We start from the raw sequence: 19890 nt of genomic DNA on the forward strand, positions 1-19890 counted from the left end.
TTGATGCATATCTCGCAAATTTTCTTTCCCATATTTGTTTCAAAGGGAGGACAGGGACGAGGGAAATTTTGGACATATCTATCACGATGCATTCTCTCGTGACTTTTGTTCTCTATTTTCTTTTATATGATATTATATGATATTTTTATATGATATTAAATTTAATTATAAGTTATTTAACATACATCTAAAAAAAGACTTTAATCTATTCTTATATATTCCTTAGATTAGATTACCTTTTACCTCTATTCCATTTTCAACTATTCACTGCATTACCATTTACAAATTCACTTGTGTAAGTGCGTGTGTGAAATATGTGTAAATGTATGTGAGTATCCGCAATGTGATGAGCTCGGGACCGTGGGTTCGCTAAACCCAAATGACTGTGCGGTCATCAGTCATCTCTGCAGGATCTTTCTTCATGTTATGATGAGCTTATATAAATGAAAAGAAAAGCTGCAAACCAGAAGCTATCATCACCAGATACGTTCCAAATATTTCCTTTTCCCATTCGAAAACAGAAACAGATGATAAAAGAAACTCAGATACTGATATGCGCAGGCATAGCCAATATGTTTCAGAAATGCATATCACAATTTGAATTGAAATATACCATCATTAGTATCACTTTACATTTCGACTTACAAAAAATAATCGGAATTTATTATTTAATTTTCTAACAATTTTATATAAAAAAGAAAGTTTTATTTTTGCTTAAAACATATAAGCATTATGCTTCGACCGTGCTTCTCAAAGAGCGAAGACGAGACGAAGGCAGGTACTCGTCACAGGATCAAAGCCGATGTCCTTTCCAGCAGTTAATACGTTTACGAGCTTCTTAGTTCCATTAACCAGACACACACAAGAAGGAATCAACGATGGCGTACGCTTCCGGGTTTCCCGGCGTGTACCCAAAGAGCCAACTACGAATCTCACACTTCACGTCTCCTCGAGAAGTCGGGCCCGGACTTAATCGCGTAAGAACACGTCAGATACGGAAGGACTTCTATTATAGTTTCAGAGTACTATACGAGCTATACAGAAACGGCACGGATGTATAGGATATGGTATATCAAGTGGGTATATGTGACATCACATTTTACAATTGCAAATAAAAAAAAACAATTATTATTTTTCAAATATGGAAATTTCCAAATCTTTTATGTTAAGTCCCTTTTATTATTTTGTCGAGTTTCTCGTATATCAATATTAAAAAAAAATACTACCAAAATGTCAAAGTTCAAAAAATACCAAAATGTCATTACACTTTGACATAGAAATTAATACCTTCTCGCTTGACCTTTCTCGCTTAATAGAAATGTAATTGCTGAAAGGAATTAAAAATTCCTTTCAGCAAATTAAATAATAACATTATACACTATATCTTCGAAAAATTAAATAAAATCTTTAAATATTTTCAAATACAAGGAAAATATGATATTTTTAAAGACATGTTGGTCTCTCGTGCTAATGAAAAAAATTTCATTCCAAGAAAAGTACACGAGAATAAGTTGAAACGTTGCATTTTCCGTATCTACATAACTGCCTTATGTGTCGTTTCATTTTTAAACGCGCTTAATTAACGCGCTTAATTAATACGTTTATTCTTGCGGTAAAAACTTTTAGCACGGTTATAAAAGTACGTTGAATTCGCTTTTTCGTTAAGTTTCGGAGGAGTAGCGCTAAAAGGCGGTCGCCCATTATTACTATCATGCGACAATAATTGTCTTTACGTAGCCAGCGTGGTAAAGTACGAATTAATTTGTCGGTGATTTCTCGCGCGAAAAAAATCGAGAATTCGAAGTTGTTCTCTTTATTGCGTCATTAAACAAATTTGCGGGAGAAAACTGTCTTTGATTTTAGAAATTACCTTCATACAATTTTATCCTTTGCATTTATATTTAATAAATAAAGTAAAAATTGTTTATTGTTCTATTAAAAGAAAGAAGAAATACACCGTAACCACCAGACTTTTTTTAAACAATGATTTTTTTAAACAATGAATTACAAGTATTATTGGGGAAACACCTCTCTTTCTCTCTCTCTCTTTCTCTCTCTTTCTCCATCAGTTATATGCACAGAAACGTCAATAGCTTTCGTTTTCATTGCCTTCAGGCAGCTATTAATTACCCGCAGTATCGATAATCGATTCTCACCGAGCGGAGTCGTGAATAAGAAATCGGAGAAACGGCTAAAAATGGGAATCGCGTTCGCTATTTCGCGCTTCGACGATAACGCATATCGCCATTTCTTTTGCGTCGGTAATGCCGACGATAACTTTCGCGGTTTAGCTCGTTGAATCTGCCGGCTTCATCCGGCAGTTCGTCGCTCTCGTTCGAGCTTCTTCCGCCGCGTAGCATCTCGCGAAACTTCGTATCCCTCGCATTATTGTGTACCATAAATACGCGGAACTTGGCGATACCATATTATAAGAAGGGGGACATGCATGATGAGATAAAAGTTTCACCGAAAGAAGTATCGGAAAGCGGCACACTTGCCGTGTCTCTCAAAATTTTTCTATACCTCTCTAATTATTTCTTATCTTTAATAACGAGATTATCTTAAACTCCAGTTTCCAAATTGTTCTCAATTATTATTGTTTGTTTCCATCTTCAATCGTATCAAATGTCTTGCCGAAAGCTCACAATTTAGTACGTTTAATAAATTATGTATGAAAATGTTAGCGCACACAAATTACATTTTACTAAAAACGACTGAGAAAGCTGTGAAATATATAGGTTTTTTTTATTATTTTCTTATCATGGGTGGTATCAACGCATCAATAAAGATTCACGGTTTTATCTGATTTGTTATCACGTGAAATCTGACGAGTATTACGAAGTGTTGCGAAGGAGGGGGGGGTATATACGAGAGTTATGACTTGGTGAGTTGTTTACGACAACTGTAGAAACTGAGAAAATTCCCAGAGGCTCGCCAAGTATCTCAATGCCTTTCGCGACTGTGTTCTACACTATATGCTATACATATATAGATAGATAGATAGATATATATATACACGCGGAAAATCCGTAGCTAGGCGTTAACGTGTTTTATGGTGGTCGAAAGGAGGGCGAACAAAAGTTTACCGCGCGTTGCCTGCAGAGCGTCGCAGTGACGCCGCGAAGGAGCCCTCCTTTCATCCAGCAACCCTCCTTCGAGGTTGCACTTCCATCCGCGGTGGTTGTATTTTTCCACGGACAGGTTACAGCCACCGTGCTGTCCGTCATGCGCCACTAGCGTAATGCACTTTCTAAAAGACACTTAAATAGTCGTTAATACGCGCGATTGTCTAACTTCGCTCGGATACGCGTTTCGCCCACGTCGAAAAGTCTCGCACGTGTGCGAGACGAGAGGATTTATATCCCTGCTAGCTATACAAAGCTCATATTAGCAATATTTTAAAGATTTAAGACAATTTTGCGAATGCCGTTGCAAACAGAATGTAAGATCAATGCGTAGCCAAATAATGCAAGAAGTTTTCATCGAATAGATTTAATTATTATTTTTAATTATATTAATCGCGAGGAAAAGAAAAAATAATTAATATTTAATTATATTTAATATCTGTCTTCACAATATGTTGCGATAATGCCAAGATATATTATTAATTATACAATGTGCAAGTAGTTACAATTTTGTAACAGTAAAAAGTGTTTCATCATATTAATGCATCTAAATATGTTTAATTAAAATCTCTCGTAATACTCGGTCGCTTTATTTTATTACAACATATATTGTGTTTGACTTCAGTTAGCCGGGAAGTATTAATCTTCCGCAGTGTCGCTTACCAACGCACGCGAAATTACAGATAAGTAATTATTTATTTCCACAAGTGCACGCGCGTCCGCTGGACAGCAGCATGTAATCTCCGTGGCAGCTATTAACCAAATTAATTAATTCGCCAAGCAAATATCTCGAACGTGCGCACGATATACTAAACCAACACAAATGTTCTGTCTCTGCTCCATGAATGAGATCTGTTTCGCAAACTTGTTAGTTACCGCTTACACATATCATTCAGATTGACGAAAGAGTTGGACATGCATCTTAACTATAGATAACCTAACAGCTTAATAGCAAGTTTAATATTGAATGATTAATAAAAAGATCCCTGAAAACGTATATTTCATTAAATTATCGAAGCGAGTTTTGAAATTTCGCAATTAAAGATGTACCTATCATCTACGAAATCTACATATAATCTCAGAAAATTTTTCGAAAGATGTTCGAAAATCGCTACCATAAACTAAACCGATATATCGTAATATTTTTTTGACACCTGTTAAAATCGCTCTTCGACTTCTTGTATAACAATTCCCTTCAACGAGATTAATAATTCAGCGAGATCACCGGCGGCAAAGCAAGCAGAATGTCGTGCAATTTCGGATTTCTTCTTTCAGACCACGTGCCTAACAGAACTGCCAGACGTGGCGCCTTGCAACGGCACCGTGCGACTACCGCCGCCGTGCGAGGACTCGCCTAGCAGCGGCAGCAGCAAGGATCGCAGAGACGAGAGTCCTCGCAGGAGGTGTCGGCTGTTGGCGCCTGTCCTGCTCCTAGTGGCCGTCCTGCTCCTCGGAGGCCTCTGTCTGCCGTTTCTATTACAATCCGCGCCTGCCACGCACCAGCAGAGGCTGGACGTGATCAGGAGGATTCTCACTGAAGTGCCTCTGATCGACGGGTGAGTTTATTACCGAATTGAAAAATACCGAAGGTAAAACCTCGCAAAACGTGTTGCGGGTAAAACGTAAAACAGAATAAAAAAAAAACTTCAATATACAAAGACATTCAAAAAATATAAATCGCTCTGAATTACCCAATATACGGTCTTGTTTCCGGAATATACAATCTCATTAATGTATCAAGTAATTATTCCAACATATCATCTATGTTTACATCGCGTAATGATGATATGGATATAACTCCCGGATACTCGAAATCAAATATAAATCTCATTTCGATTCAATCTTGCTTATTAATCTCAAGTAACATTGTAATATACAGATCATTATACATTTCGAATTATTATTCAAGTATATAATGTTCCGCAACTGATACTTGAATAAAAAGCATATCATTGCAACATATCACAAATTTTCAAGTTAATCAAAAATAATTATTCACCTACACTGCCGAGTATCGCAAGATATCATACTTGCTGCACATAATATTCTTTTAAAACTCATATTTCTAATTCGCAGGCACAACGATTTGCCCTGGAACGTCAGAAAGTTCGTACACAATCAACTTGGCGAAGTCAACCTGAGCAGCGATCTCGGCAGGGTCGACCCTTGGGCCAGATCAGACTGGAGTCACACGGACATCCCTAGATTACGCGCTGGCCTCGTCGGTGCACAGGTAAATTCAACATAGCATTCGTTATAGGTTCACCGCCCTTTCTCTCCGTCGACCATTATTTCTGTTCAATTTTTTTTTTTTACAAAAGCTCACCATTTATTCCGGAATTTTAGTATCGCAATTTCTATGTTAATTCGTATTACGTTACACATTCATAAATCAAAAATACATTATTTTATCAAAAATAATTGGTAATGAGAAACGCTCGAAATTATCAAACATTATACGTTAATCATCAGCAATTGAATAAAAATAGAATGTATTAAAATCGTGTATTTATCGCGAGATGATATCGGAATAGATAATATATTCTTTGCTACAACAAATTCTTTCAAGATACTAATCTTATACTAATAGAAAGAAAATCGTTCGGTTTAAATGTAAGCCTTGATTTTCTTATATTACGCTGGCAAGAAGATTAACGACGATTCGGTGCTGATACAAGGGTTTCGGCACGCCAAAACTATCTTGAAGCAGCGAATTTACCTGTCACCGTACTAAGAATGATATTCAATTGCGGACAATTAGATATCAAAGGAAGCAATCCAACTTAAACAAAGACGCTCGCCGCGGCGCGCGTTCCCGAATATGACAGGTCGACCTTATCGATAACGGAGAGACCCGTCAGTGGCATAGAAACGTGCAATTCCAATTGGACCCAAGCCGTAAAAGCCTCCAATTATCGAAACATATTATTCGAACGGAATAACTATGTGCGCAATTGTAGCGAATGGCGGTACTCGCGTTGTTGCTAAAGCGCCCATGCAGTTTGCAAACAATTCCAATTCATTATCAGTTCTATCTGTAGCTATTCGTTGTAACAGATCGGCATTGGCCGGCACACGGCGTCTGTAATTCTACTCGACTATACGCGGGCCCGCACAATCCAATCGGATCGCGCCGAACGATGAATCGAAATGCCTAACGATGATTTGCACACAAACGATAAAACAGAAAATTTACTTGCCGCACAATGCCACTTGGCGTAACTCGGCTAATAAGCGACTAACTGATGGCACTACATGAACTGCTATGGAGAACTGCCCATGCACGATCGATGCGCGATCGCGGGCTCTCTCGATTTACCGTGATAGCGTCTCGACGGATTCGAGTATCGTTCTTGTAACGATGTAACAATCGTCTCAATGAGATGTAAACCGTTGACGCTTAATCGACCGCGATTTCTCGACCGCGAATCTCAAACTGAAAAAACGCTAAACCGCCGCCGACGTCGATCTATCCGCACGCGTCGCCATAAAAATCGTCGTGCGCGCGACGTTATTAAGACCTCTCAATAAATCCGAGACTCTCGGCGTCTGGCCGCACGTCGTTTCTCTCAATCGTCGGTCTTGTATCTCGATAAGTTACGATCGTCGAAGCGGGTCAACAAGTGAGCACTAACTCTTATCGGAATCGAGAATCCTGCCTGTTCGATCCCGCCGTCTCTTGCCGTCTTGCCGAGATATTGGCAATCGACAGATACAGACGGAGGAAGGAAGCATCATCTACTTCGAGCCTTCATCGCCGCGTCCACGAGGTGTCCCGAAAAAGATATATATACCGGCAACGAAAATTGATTCTCGGTATCGAGAAACACATTTTAGAGCCACTTTCCCGAAAAATTTCGCCCGAAATCCGTGCACCTCCGCTCCGATAAATCTTAGTAATTTTTAAATTGTTAAGGGAAAAAATGTAATTTTCTTCCAACATACTTAAAATATACTCCAATATACTTAAAAATTTAGAAAACGGTTGGTAAAGATTTCTCATTTATATTTTCTCTGTGGAAATGTCGATCACTGATTTATCTGGTGATACGCGATTAAAAAAGAAAGATAAATCGTATGCGGTGATATATACGCCAATAAGCCAGTGTATAGAATCCGTTGCGGTACTTGAACGGCAGAAAATAGGTTCCTTTGATCCTCAGCAACTACTCAATTTTTAATCCAATCTGGCAAATGACTACCTTTGAAAACTTCAATTAGCCGATAAACGCTAATATAGAGTCATATTATAGCTTCGAGCGGGAAAAGATCAATTGTCGAAAGCAATATGTTATCTTCACTTGTCACGTAATTTTTCGCTTCAGACATTGTGTTCTATTTAATTCTGTTGTACGATCAAAAAAATCAAAATTCTGCACGCTGTCAAATGTTATATTTAATAAACCAGTATATTAAAGACTAGTATTTTAAATAAAGTAGGCCGAATGTAGCAATTTATTAGATTCACTATTATTATTATTGTTGTTGTAAATTATCAGCTTTTTCCATCTTAAAAATATACAAAACATTTGTAAGAGAGAAATGTTACAAGCATCTACAAGTATTTACTCAATTTTAAAAATTGCATTAAAATAAAACAAATTAATTAAAATACAAGAACGCATATTTTTATTATCGTTGATACCAGACGATTTGATTGGTGGAATAATTGCGTTCTCTGTTTTGAGTCATTTCGACGCAAAAATTAGATACTTCTGTTTGGTTGTAAACGCGAGTGCTAGGATATTTATTCCGCAAATAAGTTATTCATCGGATTGAAAAGAGCAATAAGCGACGTAAAAGCGAGTCATAAAGGCTCATAAATGATCTAAATTAATCCGTTGCTATTATTGGCGTATTTCCGATGCTGCATAATTTATCTATATCGGAAAATTTTATGGATAAATGAAATGGCGTTTGTACCCGATTCGATATTTATAACCTGTTACTCGCTTCGAAGCAACACATTACAGTGTGTTAGTCCATAAATTTTATATTCCCGATATAATTCGCGCGATCAAACACGGAGTATATCCTTATTTTTTATAGTCCGTTGTAATCCTCATTAATCAAGCGACAAGCGGATAAAGTAGAAGTGTAAACAAACACGATCGAGACTATCGAGAGCGCGCGAGAATTTCGCTCCAGTTTTGCCGGTTTACGTCAAATTCAATCTCCGAGGACACTGCATTTATTTACTGATCGTGAACCCTTTTAATCCTAACAATTTATCAATCGCGCCGATAGACAGACAAGTGGTGGATTGTCATTCTCCTAACGATAGAAAAGGATTTATAAATCAGCTGGCCTTTTTTATTATTGATCGACTGTTTAACGTTAAAGATTATCTATTATATCTAATTATTTGCGATCATCTGTCAGAAGATCAGTATAATAAAGTATTTTACATTTAACAATTTATTTAAAAAATCGTGTATTTTCTTTTACAGATTGAAATTTAGTTGCTGAAATAGATATTTTACAAATACAAATATCTATATTACAATAAATATATATTTTTTTTCATATAAATATATATTTTATATTTTCTAATAGATGTATCAGAAGCGTCGTATTTTTTATTATCAATAGTATATTTTTATTTTTTGCGGTTTTAAAAAGAAAATACTGTGTATTTTAAAAATACGTGAAAAATCAGATATTTATACATTAATGCTGATGTATCTACTAAAATATCGTAGAGAGGGAATATTCTTTTTTTACATGCAGAAAACACATCTGAAAAATATTCTCTCTTTACTTTTTTCAAACAAAATATTATTCGAGCATTTTTCTGCTAAAGCGTTTTCGGTATACAAGTACTTTTTTACTCTTCACACACAATTATAATTGGAATTTTAAAGAGAAACTCTCGATAAATACGACAAACGATTGGATGCTGATTATTTAATCGCTCAATGAGCTGATATATCCCGGCAACGGCTTCGCACCTCGGTCTACGGCTATATTTGCGATTAGCTGGCCTCTTCCTCTCATCTCCGTCATCGATACCGGCGTCGCGCCCGTTCGCTCTTGGCCCGCGGAGGATATTAATGGTCCTCTGGGCACGTTCCATGACAGAGGCAAGCCAATTTCGATCTGGATCAATGGCGACGCCATAATCAGCAAAGCCCTCGGCAGAGCCATTCACTTAGGCCGAGGCTGCTGGCGGCAATCGTGGCGCTAATACATCGCTATAGAATCGCCAATACCTAAACTCCCCCTCCCCTACCCCCCTTCCGCTTTCTATCTTCGCTCTCGCATCTCCTCGCATCCTGACTGCGCGTATGACCGTTCGCATTCACATCGTGTCCCATCGTCGGACCGCACGCCTTCGAGATTAAGCCAGAAATTAGATCGTGCCCGAGTGAGTGGCCACTCCACGAGAAATAATCGCGTGACGAGAAATTATCTAGGAATTTTCGATCTCGTTCGGGAAGGGCGTTTCATCATGAGCGACGTGGAGTAGTAAAGTAAGAGCCTGATCCGACCGTACACGTACTTTAACTGAACGTTAAATAGCCCGGTTAGAGTGGTTGTAGGATTCTGTCTATCAGTGCACATTGTTAATTATAATGACGGTAGCAAAATATAAACGTAAAAGTATATAATAATTTGCCCTCTTATTTGTCATATGATTCCGTTATTAACGTTCTACCGAGATATTTATTGAGAAAAACATTTTCTCAGTTTCGACTAAACTCTCGATCACGTTTATTTGAACACAAATCCACGATAACGAGTTGTGATTCTTGTATGTGTATAAGTTTCGTTCGCCACGCGAATATTCGCCCGAGGCTCCGATAGCGAAACATACCGGAGCGATTAGTCATAATGGGCCGGCTCGTATAATAGTCCGAAGTCAAGAGCCCACGTACTCATTACGTATTCTACCTAGCTCGTGCTGCAGTCGGAACTTGGACAAGTTTGCACCGACACTATTTGAATGTCGAAAGGGTGGGGGTTAGTTTGGCGGACTTGGTAACGGTGCTGCCAGTGTCAATGGGCCGGTAAGGTCGAGGGGAAACTTTAGGCTTCGATTATCAAGGCGCTAATTACGTCGACTCGCGTGCACCACGCGTCGAGCTCAAGTTGTATTAAAATTTCTCATTACCAATCAGTACTTGAATGTCAACGATACATGTGATCTAACATAAGTTTAGAAAAACATCTTGAAATTTACAAGGGGAAAACCGGAGAATCAATTTGTACAAACATTCCTATTTAACTTTCTTTATATTATCACGAACGTTTTGCACGAATATATTTAAACGAGTTTGAAAGTTTCATAATCAAAACTCTGGATTTCAGTAAAAAATAATTAAAACACAAGTTAATACATTTATACATACGATCAAGATAGAATGTTTGTTCCATTCTTCACGAGATATATCAGTTATTCAAAATTTCCTTTTTACTTTTCTGTAAATAGTGTAAATGAACGCATAATAATATATTCTTAATAAATTTTTATTTTTAAGAGTAAGAAATAAATCGCTTGTAAATATATACTGACATAAAAAAAACTGGCAAAGAACTGTTATTATAAGTCCAAGTTTGACAAATAAGAAAATGTCTGCACTTGGAGTGATTTTTTTTTAATTTTTAGCACTGTTATAATGTGATGTTAAATTACAGGTACGAAATCGTGCCTATAATTTAGAACATTTCAATAATTCAAAGATTTTATTTTGGTATATTGCGATCACCGAAACTGCCCGGCCAGTTCTCACCCTGTTTCAGTTCCCAATTGTCTCCTTTCGACTTAATTTGTTTGCACCTTGATCAGCCAATAAAAATTTAACGCGAGCATTCTTTCCTCTGGGAACCGACTGTTGCAGCGCCGATAAACTGTTGATTATTGCTAACACCCTCTTTTTACTTTAATTCCCTCGTTCGCGCAACTTGTGGCGGATTAATCGCGAATCATTCGCGCTTCATTACCGAAACATTGTTGTCAATTTACGAAGAATTAGTAGGTGACTTAATTAAAAACTTTGCGATTTTATTATTGACGGTATTCGCTCTTCCCGGATGGAATTTTAAACATCAGCGAAAAGTTCGATGCGATCGTTCGAGAGAGAGGGAAGCTGCTTTACGTTTAAACTGCGAAGTATCATTGTACCACCACAACTTCGCTGTAAGGCAAGTTTATAATCTTATATAACATTTATTCGTTCCCAATAAAATGCTTAACACTTAAATACTAAAATTTGTTAAAGTCTTGACTCACGCGAAAAAGATAAATTTATTTCATCAATTATATCAATCTGCATTAATACTATTCGTTGAATAAATTATTTAAGAGCAATTGTGGGAAAATTGAATTATGCTCTCAAAATCGTTACTTGAAATTAGCAATCAAAAACTAAATTAATTAGAGTAAGCGGTTTGATCAAAGATGTCGATCCATCAATCACATTTCAAATTACAGGAACGAGAATGGCAACTGACCTGTCACTTGTCCCTCTTGTTACCTGTCTTTCACTTGAATTTGTATTACCTACCTACCTACGGCTACATCCCGTATACGTTGTTACTACATTGCATTCTATTTATTGAAACATTGAATATATGCTAAATATTCTATTATTCCTTTGAATTCTATTATATTTCGAAACTGCAGTTAAATTAAATTTTCGTGATCATTACCGTGAGATTAATCTGAAATTTTCACACAATTTATGTTAAATATAGCGATGTGTTATTAAGTTTTAATTAATCCCAGTAATTCGATTATAACAAAAATAAGTTTAAAAATCGTTTTGTGCATCGACGTTTGTAATAAATCTATTTGCACAAAATAAAAAAAAATCGATGAAGTATCAAAGTTGCACGATACAATGATGATATCAACTGAATAGCAGATGTCGATATGTCAATCACTTTTGAAAATCGTCAGAATTTAGTCTATGTCCTTATTCACCTTTGATTTCTATGAGAAGACACTTTAACATTATAACAACATTATAAAGATCGATTATCTTCGGTAAACAATAGTCTTCAAGAATTTCATTCATTGTCAAATACAACGATTATAAGATAAAATTATTGCCGAAGGATAACAATCACTAGTGTCGCTAATTATCTATTTAGCAAATTTTTAATTTTTATATAATATTAAATGTTACTTTTAATTTTATCTACTTTATCGACGACTTTTTTTTATCTACTTTTAATTTTTTAAATAAATTTATATATTTTTTTTATTATATATTAAAAAATTGCAATAAAATTGTAAGTTTTTCTATGCTAATATGTGTGTGAAAAATGTAGTAAAATAAATAATTCAAGAAATTCCGAAAGCTTGTAAAGCCAAATTAATTATTTAGGGCATTTCAAAATTTTGTTATCGCAATGTACGTTATGCAGAGTTCGATTTAATATCTAGCATCAAAAATACTAGCCGTCGCTGATGGCGATCGAAAGTTCACGCTGCGAGCTTTTTCTCTCAGCTCGTTGTCAATCGTCGACCGGGCATGTTTATCACGATATTTGCGAAGGGGGGAATCGTAACCGATTGCGATGCGAAGTTTTACGAAAGTCAGTGGTAGAGCGGCGACAGGTGTCGATACGTCAATCAATTCGATCGGATCGATAGGATTCGGCGTACGCGTCTACGTTCTCGGCCGATGAGGAACGCGAACGCGGCGCGCGGTATGAGGAAGGTGGACGGGGAACGCGAATTGGTCGTTATTACGAGAGGGGTATTATATCGGCGTGCGGTGCTGATGCATGCAGGACTGGTTTACGCGGGTCCGTAGCGAACGCATGGCGCTACGTCGGTGTACCACTATCATAATTAGGTCATATTGGATAATAGCGCCGCACCTGGCCATTCCGCGGAAACAGACCTCCCGTATTCCCCGGTGGTATTCCCGAAAAGATGCATACCTGATCATAGAGGAGGCTCTGCGCCTCGCTTAATTTGCATTCATAGCATAGAGGATGGGTAATTAGACTGCAGTGAAATAGAGAGGAAATTAAATTCCTCGGAAGAAAAGGTCGATATTTAATTTCATGACGGACAGAACGCCGCTTCGTTGTGTTTTACATCCCGCTGCATCCTGATGCATCCCGTAGAAAAACCTATCTTTTTACATACGCGCGATATATTGACACTGCGTATGTGTATTATATTTCAATTTGTTTGACATCAACTTGACGAGGGTGTACAGCACGACAGTTTGCCAACGTTTCCGATTAATTGTTGGCTATGATGATTAATGAGGCACTCTATGATCGCGACATGACAATCAACATGATTCCAACAAATAACGCTGATTTACGAAAAAAAACTAATTATAAAATTAATTTTAAAATACCTTCAAATATGGGAATAAAGTACCGTCTACGAATGTTCCATTCATAAATGAGCAGACAAAGATGCTCGTATATAGAAGCTATTTTACTTGGACTATCTCGAACTCAGACGTGCCATTATCAGCGATTTAACGAAGTGCACTTCTGCTTCTCTCGTTCATGGAAACTACCGGTTATTTTCCCAATGTTCTTCCTATTTTCTGATCGTGCACCGCGCTAATAACGAACGTATTTTATCGCGTGCCGTTCGCAAAGAATATTATTGATTACCCGGGCTTTCCGCCAAAAAGTTCATTTCCGGCATCACGCGGAAAGATGACTTACGTCGATCGTTTTCGGACCCGTTCGGGTACATCGTGATCGGAAGGAACGCGAGACGCTTCTTGAACGCGAAATGGCCCGATCTCGTTACATAAGCGTGGAATAACAGCGACGAAAAAATTCCATCTCGTTCATCCGACGCTGAAACGAGAAAGCGAACGAAAGAGCGCAGAGAAGTCTTTTCATCGCTATTATTTCTCCTGCCTATGCAACCGGAGCGAGCCAAATCGTTGTTTACCCCGATCTGTAACTTGGCACCGAAGCCATCCGCTTTAAGATCGCAAATAAAATTCCGCGTGCTGGTGAAATTCGATTTTCGATTCTTTCTGCTGGGAGATATAACGAGGCTCTAGACGGGACACAAGAAATATGGAGACAGGATTTCTAATTCTTTTCTTATCTAATTCTCTTCTGATCGAAAAGTACCCGACCGAATCTCGCGAAAGATAGAAAAATATGTCCTCTCGACAAAAGCAGAAAATATCAAAATTCATTTTTCTCTCGTTTGATTCGAATTACGATCCGTATCGTCCGGTTTATTTATAATTCTTGCAAACCAACTCTTTCAAAATAGCTCAAAGTAGATCGCAAAAACGTCGTACGTTTCAATAACGAAAACTTTTCTCGCAAGAAAAATCTTGCATTCTTATAATAGTGGACTGTTATTCGTACGAGCATCATTCAAGTAGTAAACAATATATCGTGCAGGTCCTCTACAGAAAATCAGGTATGCGCATGAAATTCGACAATACGAGGCAGATAGAGTCTATACGTTTCAATTCCTAGACGGTAATTCAGAGTGGATAAACATTGTCGAAAGAATTAGGTTAGTAAAAAGACATATAATAATAGCAGTTTCCGCTATCCCGAATTTTCCGCCGCGGCTTTCATGCTCAACGTCTGCCTTGCATTCTGCAAATTTATTTATACCAGCTCGCTACCTTCTTGTCGGTTATAAGAACTGGCTTCTCAACCCGGTAAGACACTGATGCTTAATAAATGATCGAACTTATAGAAATAGTCGAAGCAGCATGATACACGCGGTACATGGAGAGAAAGATTCTTTACAAATGCATGCTTTATACAATGTAAAATAAACGTCAGAGGTCAAACTATTTTTTTATTTTTTAAATAATTTCATAAAACCGCTTTTCACGTATCAAAACTCAATTAAAGTAAAACTCAATTAAAGCTTTTGTTCTCTTCGTAAAACTGTAATTGTTATTATATTCATTCGAGTGTGTAATTGATACTCGTGATCAATGAATTTCTAAATATTTTTATGCATATATTTATATAACAATTTTTCAAAACAGTTACCAATTTCAAGCTGCTACATAATTCGACATTATTATATCAACAATTCAATAATAATCATAATTAAAATCATTTGTGTGAAGCTCGCCAAATCTAAAGCTAAATTATTTCGTATGCAAAATATATCGGACGAACGATAAATTATTTTACATATGCAGTTTGTGAAATTTAAATAATTTACTTCGCCAAAGAATACCACAGTTGCGCAATTCAAGTTTGCAATCTAAATTCCGGTTCTCCTCTCGGATATCCGATTCATAATTCATCTCCATCTCCGTAGCGTAATTTATAAGACGGTATGTATATTATCGTTTTGCACAAAACGAACTAACAATAAGTGACCCTGTGTTTGCGCGATCTTACAGCGATGGAAATCCGAAATTAGCGAAATCACCATATGCGGAAATATACGCGCGCGCGATTGCACGTTCACGCTCGGATTGTCCATTATGACCAAATACAAAATTAGAAATAACTATTAGACGCCTACATAATCCGCACAACAAATATTTCAACTCTTATTTTATACGTGATATGTAAATTAGAGAATTTACGATGTTCATCGAACTTTATAATTTTAATTAATTTTTAATTCGATGCTACATACATGCAAAAATCACTTTATATAAAACAAATAAAAAAATATACATATATATTATATCATATTTTCGAATATTGTATATTTAATATCAGAAGTGGCACATTCGAGGCGCTGAATGGACTTTCCTTTCAATATCGAAAAATTCAGCTTTCTCTTCAGCATCGCAAAATTGCACTTTCTTTCTGGTATCGAAAAATTGCGCTTTCTTGCAGCGTTGGAAAACGTACTACAATGTCTGTTCGTCCGAATGCATTGCGCGTCAAGTACGATAGACTCGTCAGTGCATCAAGCACAAATGCATCCAACAGACAATGTATTGTACATGCAAAAATAGAGCTGTTATAGAAATGATGTAGAAAGATAACGTATAAATTTAGAATATTTCAGTTAACAAAAAAAGCTATTTTATTGTAAATGTGCAATGCCCTTATTAAATCAATATATCGATTACATGACAGAGACATCGACAACATTAGTAGCTTGTAGTAGAAATAAAAGTATCGTTAGTATCCTAACAGCATCCATGTCCCTACGGGAGAGAGAAAGAAATTACGTGTATCCGTCAAGCGCCTGTTTCCGAGATTAGGATATCAAGTTATATGATACCGTAGGGCGCGGGAGATAGAAAAGAAATGGATAAAAATAGATATCATCGTATCTCACGAAATACGATTCGAGTAATATGAATAGGTTTGTTAAACCTTGAAAAGAAATAAAAATAATATCGTCATTATTGTATCATCAATTGCTCAATTTCTTACGAAACGGGAATTACACGAGGCACATACCACGCTACTTTCATTCTGTCTCTCCAAGTTTCGTCATTTCACGAAAAATCCAGCAATATCCCCTCGCTAAATTTTTTTTATATTTACCACGTATATCATAACCTTATGAAATATAATAAAAACACTCATCGTCGCGTTATTACTAACGGAGGCGGTCTCCTGACACCTACCGATTTCATAACTTTACGGCATACTCTCTCCACCTTGTGTCGTTGTGCTTTGTGCTTGGGTATCGTGATTTTTATAGTGCTACGATAAACACAAGCACAATCTGGCTATCGAGCGACGCTGGAAGAAAGGAGGAGCGTTTGATATACGATATGAATGATTCGCGTTCATTTACGAGCGGGAAAGCACAAGCAACAGATAAAGCCGAGAGCTCGTTGCGATGATAATAATCGCTCGTTCGCTTCAGCGAGAGGTCCTGCGTTTTACGTGATTATATATATGATGTCGCGCAGAGAGGAAGTCATTCCGCAAAAATCAATGCCGCGACATAAAGACATAAAAGCGCAATCGTAAAATCTACGCGTAACTCTTCGAATTTTTTGAAAAATTTCCCCACAATTTGGATATAGAATAATATTAAATTAAATTTTAACAAAAAGTTCCATGGCGTTATTATTCAATCGCGTGTATTAAAATAGAAATAATTTCGTCGCGATTTGCATTTTTCACGAGCGGATTCAACTAATCCGCTGGTTTAGAGAAAACATTGACCGTTTATCAATCACAAAGTTTCTGATTCGACATAATAACAGAACGAGTTTCTTTTTCTCTCTCGATACCGAATAACGTCTGACAGAAGTACGTACAAAGACAATAGAAGAAATGCGGGAAAGTCGATTTCTTCGAGTGCTCGACGAGATGAAAGAGACAAAAGGTAATAGCGCTCATCGTGCGATTCATCGCACGGCAGTAACGTCGAGTGAAACGCGGTTGCGCCATAATCAGATTCGTTTGCAGCGGCGTATCATTTGACCCCTTCTGTACCACCTTTTCAATCCCCCGTCGTACGGTTTTACGTTTCATTTCCCTATCAACGTTCAACTCGCGCTGTTCTGACAAATTGACGGTGGATTTTATCGACGACGATGGGACTGAGCTCAGTCAGGGTATGCTTTGAATTTTTCTCCTCGGAATCAGATTTCATTACAAAGCGTAAATGTAGACAGCTTGAAAGAAGAATATATCCAAGGAAGAGAGAATTTGCAAAGATGGGGAAATTTATGCTAGAAATGCGTGCGGGCGAGGAAAAGAAAGATGAATCTCAAGTGTTGCGCTTAGTTTTGGTAGCGCAGAAATAAGAAATAGCAGAAAACTTCGGATGTAAAAACTCTTTACATTTTTCACAGAAATAAATGTGTTGAACGCTAAGATAAACAAATTTCATGTAAAATTTTCTATTTTGCAGCAATATTTCATACATTTACATTACATTATCTCGCCCGTTTTGTTAATTAAATTTATTATATATTATGATTGTTTTAAGATGTAAGACTCGTACTATTATTAATAATTTGTTAAAATTATATTAAAATATTGATTTTTTTTAAACCAGCTTTAACCACGCGCGCTAAGAAATTTAGAAAGTTAAAATCTTGAACAATAATAAAAAAGATAAGCAAGAGCAAACTCCAAGTATGTTGCAAGATATTATAAATGTTATAGAAACATGTACGCGATTTTCAAAATTACGCAAACATTTAAATTGGTTAAAGGCATTATAGTTAAAGGCAAACGGATTAACTAAACGTGATAAATATTGAGAGATGCATATGTATGTTATTGGAGAGAGAGCTATCAAAATGCATTTTAAATTTTGGGACATTAATCCTCCAGTGATAGCGCTCCGACAAAGCTATTGCAAATTACATGCATCACTATATTGTGTGCAACATGTCTACTATGTTAACATACTGCAGAGTGGACTAACACGCATAATCGACGTATATAATCAATCTTCATCCCATACATGATTTCAATGTACAGCCTAATTAACCCTTCTACAGTGTACCTCTAATTGACTGCTAACTCATTTTTATATTATTTTCTCGATAAAATATGCGAATATATAGTAATGATATAATAAGAATATAAACTCTATAGAATAAGGATATTTTTTAATTATCTTCCCCATTAGATAAAGCCTCATAATTAATACAGATAATTTTTTTATTAAATATTTTAAAAATTAAATATTTGTCGAGTCATTTTGCTGTGAATACCGCGATGCGGCGACGTGGTCGAAGGCCACATAACAAAGGAAAACTAAAGAAACGCCGAACGTAAACCCGAGACACAGTGCAAGCAATCGGATTTGGAATTCCGGGCGCGTTATGAAACGGTTGCGAAAGCTTCTATCTCTCTCTCTAGTAAACTCCGCCGGAGATACCGGCGACTTCTAATTCAATTATCGAAACAATCCCGATGAAAGGCGCGACCATTGTCGCCGACGAGAAGCGGGCGCGCCCGTGAAATTCAATTTTTTAGTTTTCCGTGGCTGCTCTTGTCCTTTCGCTCTCTTCCGGACTCGGATAAATATTAAGATCCGGTAAAAGAAAACTCCGTTCGTTGCGCTCTCCGACCTCGTTTGTAAATCTGATTGAAAACGACTAAGTGAAACCTCGCGACAAAAGGGCTAACTAAAATGGACCGAGTGCGCGTAACAAGAGAAATTGGCCTGTATTCTCTTTCTCTTTATTTAGCGACGCGTCCAACGCTAACTATTACCCGAGAGTAATATCGAGTTTTATTGATCCGAAAGAAAGATTGAGTTCTTAATGTGATGCGACGGATGCTCATGTTTTATCGTTAAAATATGCATATTATCGCACTAAAATCAAGATTATAATTACGCTCGATTGACTTGCTGTCGATAAGAGTATTTAACAAGTCTAAACGCGTAAACGCGTGACAACTTCTTCTTCGCCGTTTATTTTTTAATAGTTTTTATCAGTTCACTCTTGACTCCGATATACGAGTATAAGAATGAAAATGAGAAAAAACGAGATAATCACACGAGTGAAAACGATAATTGGATTTACGATTATAATGGAAGAGAAAAAGGATTTTCTCTCTTCCTCATTTTTTCACGTTTGCATCTCGGAGATCTAATAATTCTTTGGTACTACATGGAAGTAATCAAAGACGTATAAAAACAGAAAAAAAACAAGAAAAAAAAACAAGGTTTGTAACGTGCCTGTGAAAGTAAATTAAAAAAGTAAACAAGCAATTTCGCCATTAATTTATAACAAAAAGGAAAAGTGCGCTCGCACAAAAGAAACTAGTGGGAGATGAAAATGTAGAACAACGACGAGGGCGGCAGGCAGGGAAATGTTGTGAGTTCCGGGCGCCATTATTTTCCAAGATGGAACAAAACGCGGTGGTGTAAAAAGAACACGCGCCATTTGCG

General features: G+C 37.0%; 1 protein-coding gene across 3 annotated transcripts in view; it reads left to right on the forward strand.

Moving 5' to 3' along the window:
* LOC139822863 (dipeptidase 1) overlaps positions 1–19890 on the forward strand; it is a 123019-nt gene that overhangs the window by 67148 nt on the left and 35981 nt on the right. For all 3 annotated transcript variants that reach the window (XR_011734627.1, XM_071795008.1, XM_071795009.1), the window contains exons 4-5: positions 4401–4681; positions 5202–5358. Coding sequence is in view for 2 of the 3 variants with exons in the window: in XM_071795008.1 (XP_071651109.1) it covers positions 4401–4681; positions 5202–5358 (438 nt within the window). In the remaining variant the exon portion in view is untranslated. The remainder of the gene's footprint in view (positions 1–4400; positions 4682–5201; positions 5359–19890) is intronic.

This window comes from Temnothorax longispinosus, chromosome 12 (assembly GCF_030848805.1).
Source record: "Temnothorax longispinosus isolate EJ_2023e chromosome 12, Tlon_JGU_v1, whole genome shotgun sequence".
NCBI lineage: Eukaryota > Metazoa > Arthropoda > Insecta > Hymenoptera > Formicidae > Temnothorax > Temnothorax longispinosus.